Raw genomic sequence first — 4521 nt, 5'->3', positions numbered from 1 at the left:
GCAGAGGCAGGCGGATTTCTGAGTTCGAGGCCAGCCTGGTCTACAAAGTGAGTTCCAGGACAGCCAGGGCTATACAGAGAAACCCTGTCTAAAAAAAGAGTTTGTTATTGTAGCTGGTCCTCTAGCTCTAACAGTCTAACTTCTCCCTCTTCTGAAATGAGCTCTGAGCCTTAGCTGTAGGGTTGTGTTGTGTATTAAAGGACGAGCACTCCATGGTTAGTTCTTCTCTGCATCTTGACCAATTGTGGCTTTCTGTAATTTCCATCTCTTAGATCCATTCATACATCATATACTCTTTCCCTAAATAGGTATGATCACTGTGCATCAGTTAAAAGGAAATTTGTACATATGTGTGTAGGTCAGAAGTCACTCTTGGATGTCTTCTCTCAGGAACTGTCCACCTTTGTTTATATTATGTCCTTTCTTCCCATCCAACCATGTCCAGCTGTGTCTACTTATTACACACACACACCCTACCCCATCGCAAATACCACTGATTAGGCTAGGTTGCCTGGCCACCCAGGGATCTGCTGTAATGATAGACTCAGAATTAGGACTGCACGTGCTCACCTCCAGCACGCTGGTGCTGGGGATTAAGCACATATCCCTGCATATCTGCAGCCAGTACTTTACCAACGGAATCATCTCCCAGGCTCCAAGAAACTTATATTGAATACAGTTTTCAGACAGAGGTTGGTAAGGTGTGCTGTGGTCTAATAAAGAGAATAGTCCTGTTTTGCTGAAAGATTAAGGAAAGCACTAAAGAGCTCTGTCAACACACCTGGAGTTTAAAGAGGTCTAAAAATTTTAAGTAGTTATATTGTTAAAGTTTTATGAAAATGAAATTAAGATAAATATTCAACCTGAAATAAACTTCATGTATAAAGTATATTTATTTTAATTTTTTCTTCTAGGTACTATTTCTAGAACAGGAGAAAAAGGTAAGACACTCTTCATCTTAACTTCAAGTAGACTCTCAGTTGTAACCATGTACTTTTTATTTAGTAGTGAATAAAGTGTTTTTGTTTTCCTAGAAGGGAATACTTATCTTAAAAGTAATTAAAAGGAGAGAGAACTCTGTTTCTTCCCAGGTGTAGAGTATCTTAAATGGTTAGCATAGCCATGGTTTTGTAAGGCTCCTAGTACTTTACTCTGTGTAAATGCATGCAGTTTTGCCTTGTGTGTTCTTCAGAACTCTGTCTGTTTCAGTAGCAGTTGCAGTCTTCACTGGGTTGAGGGAGAGCTTTCATAATGCCTAGATGCTAGGAGTGGTTCCATTGTTCATGTGTTGTTTAAAATAGCACATTACTAGTCACAGAACTTAACCAAATAACCAGACTTGAAATGTGTATTATTAGATCAAGGGAATAAAAGAGTTTATAATGGCCAGTCAAATAACACCTAGAGGGAAAGATCTTTTCTAAAATGACTTTCACTAGCATTAAAGAAAACTTTAGGAGTATCATTGAAGTAAACTTTCAAAACTAAAATTAGATTTTAACATGCAAAAACCCAGAAGATTTTAAAACAGCTGAACAGTTAACACTTATTAACATTGATTTATTTTATTTTCTCTTTGGTTTTTCAAAACAAGGTTTCTCTGTGTAGTCCTGGCTGTTTTGGAACTTATAGATCTGCCTGCCTCTGCTTCCCCAGTGCTGGGATTACAGGTCAGCACCAGCACCACCCAGCTTAATATTTATTCTTATTACCAGAAATAATCATGCCTGATTATTTAAAGTTGCTCTTAAGTCTAATTTTCAGCAATAGAAGAACCATAGATTTGGTCTTGGTAGTCCTGTCTTCAACTCATAATTATTTTATGTATGTTGATAGTATAGATACAAAATGCAGAGAATTTCTGAAGATTTTGCTTTGTATATTTTAAGGCCGGGTCTTTTGTATAGTTCAGGCTTTCTAGAACTTGGTTTGTATCTTGAACTTGAGATCTACCTGCCTTTGCCTTCAAATGGTAATGTTACAGACAAAACATGCTGAGTCTCCAAATGCCAGTGTCATAGGCATTTACCATCTGCTCAGCCTTGACATTATTTTTTCAAAGTTCTCACATGTATTGATATTCTTGAGGTTGTTTTTTTTTTTTCTCAATTTATGTATTTATTGTGTGTAAGTACACTGTAGCTGTCTTCAGACACACCAGAAGAGGGCATCAGATCTCATTACAGATGGTTGTGAGCCACCATGTGGTTGCTGGGATTTGTGTGCATGGAGGGTAGAAATTTCCTAAAGGAATAGTAAATGTTAGAACTGTTCAAGATGTGACTAACCAGTTTATCTTTGAAATTGTTTAGCAAATGCTGTTTCTTCAGGTTTTTAAAATTACAGCATTCCAAATGTAATCAAATTGTTGGAGACATAGCACGGTGGATCACACTAGAAAAGCCACTGGATTCTTTCCAGTGTCGTTGAGTAAAAGTTGGTCACTTGGAGGGACAAAATATCACTCGTTCCAAATCACTACCACTCTGGGAGTTCTTAGTGTCTGTGTATTGATGTTCTCTCTCTGTAAAACGTTTTCTGTAGGATTTTGAAGTAATCATGCATTTTACTACATGTTAGTCATGTGAAAGTTGAAGTTACTTTGTAATACATAGTTAATTTTGTTAAAAACTTAACAGTTGAAGAGTTTATGTTGGTCTTAGTTGTCAGTAGCTAAGTTTAAAAGACTTGGTGCTATCGTATAGCATGTGTAGATGAAGAATGCTGGCCTGATGTGGGCAGAAGTGAATTTGGGGTGCTGATGAAATACCACTAAAGTCAAGAAAGAGAAGGCCCCAAATGCATTCCCAAAGAAAACACAATGAAGCAGTGTTTTTGAGCCCACTGGGTACACTGAGATTTGGCCTGGCAGGAATGATCAGCACAGAGAAATGCAGCTTGCTGAAGCCCCAGTTTTTAGTGTGGATAACAATATTAGTGGAAATGAAAGAGTATTTGAAATGTAGAGGAAGTCATGATCTGTGTTCTATTTTGAATTCAAATCTTAGTTCAGAAGTAGAGATGACTAAATGCTGGCTGGAAAAGTGGAGGAAAACATAATTTTGGTGAAGTGAAGACATAAATGAAGGACTTTAGATTTTTATCAAGCAGTTGTGAATTTCAATTCTGGCCTTAAGATTTCATACAAGTGACATTAAGTAAGAGCGGATTTTCTATGCCTCCTTGTTTACACTCATAAGGGTTAGAAAGAAAGCATGTCATATGCTAAGAGGCTTTCCATAGGAAAAGGAGCTAAGGTCAGATGTGACTAAGAAGTCCTCTGGTTACATAGATACATTGGTGTTTTGCATTTATTTTTTATTTTTTTAAAGATTAATTAATTACTTTATTTACTTATTTATTATATCTAACTACACTGTAGCTGTCTTCAGACTGCACCAGAAGAGGGCGTCAGATATCATTATGAATGGTTGTGAGCCACCATGTGGTTGCTGGGATTTGAACTCAGGAACTTCAGAAGAGCAGTCGGTGCTCTTAACTACTGAGCCATCTCTCCAGCCCAGTGTTTTGCATTTATGAATTTGTCATTTTTAAGTATCTGACTTGATTGAAATGAGGGCTGTAATTGAAGTCTAAGCAAGTGTGAGTACAGAAGAGTGGCCTGTAAAAAGCAAGCTCTGGGAAAGGAGAGGACTTTGTGGAAGAAATGGCATTTAATCTGACTTTAAAAATGAGTAGAAGTTCAAACTTATCTTCAGAGTGTATATATGGAACACTTCACACCAAAAAGAGTTCATCCCTAGTCCATGGTTCTTGCTTCTTATAAAAGCCAATCCTACTTGTTTCAAATAGAAAGACTGTAGAACACAACACAAGGTTAATACCATATCAGCGAGTTGATAGTTGGAGTCTCATGTGTCAAATATGACCCTAATCTCCTTGGGAAAGATTAGAGCAGAAACTCACGGTAGAAACTTTTTCGTTTCCTATGTTGATTCTAACCTAGACAGAAATTGAGTTATTCAAGTTTCATTGTTTTTGGTGATAATAAAAACATTTTAGGCCTGGTGTGGTGGTGCACACCTTTAATCCCAGCACCGGGGAGGCAGAGGCAGGTGGATTTCTGAGTTCGAGGCCAGCCTGGTCTACAAAGTGAGTTCCAGGACAGCCTGGGCTATACAGAGAAACCCAGAAAAAACAAAACAAAAAAAAAGCCATTTTAACTTTCTGTTTCCAGTTCCCCCTGTTTCATAGTGATGTATCCTTTTAAGTAAATTAAAAGTTATTAAAAATTAACATTTAAGTTACAATAATGGCCAGTTATAGGCACACGTGTTACACAAACACTCTTTAGCTGTCCTCACGTAGAAACAGAGGTAGGAAAGTCATGAATTCCAGGCCACCTTGGACTACATAGTAAGTTCAAGGCCAGCCTGTCAAAAAACTTTTAAGAATTCAAACTCCGGAGCCGGGCGTGGTGGCGCACGCCTTTAATCCCAGCACTCGGGAGGCAGAGGCAGGCGGATTTCTGAGTTCGAGGACAGCCTGGTCTACAAAGTG

General features: G+C 38.1%; 1 protein-coding gene across 8 annotated transcripts in view; it reads left to right on the top strand.

Moving 5' to 3' along the window:
- Positions 1–4521, top strand: part of Zdhhc20 (zinc finger DHHC-type containing 20) — a 60992-nt gene that overhangs the window by 13219 nt on the left and 43252 nt on the right. For all 8 annotated transcript variants that reach the window (XM_029468955.1, XM_029468953.1, XM_021182184.2 and 5 more), the window contains exon 2: positions 915–941. Coding sequence is in view for 7 of the 8 variants with exons in the window: in XM_029468953.1 (XP_029324813.1) it covers positions 915–941 (27 nt within the window). In the remaining variant the exon portion in view is untranslated. The remainder of the gene's footprint in view (positions 1–914; positions 942–4521) is intronic.

This window comes from Mus caroli, chromosome 14, assembly GCF_900094665.2.
Source record: "Mus caroli chromosome 14, CAROLI_EIJ_v1.1, whole genome shotgun sequence".
NCBI classification, from domain to species: Eukaryota; Metazoa; Chordata; class Mammalia; order Rodentia; family Muridae; genus Mus; species Mus caroli.
Note: the sequence above shows the minus strand (reverse complement) of the source record. Positions and strands in the feature narration are given on the sequence as shown.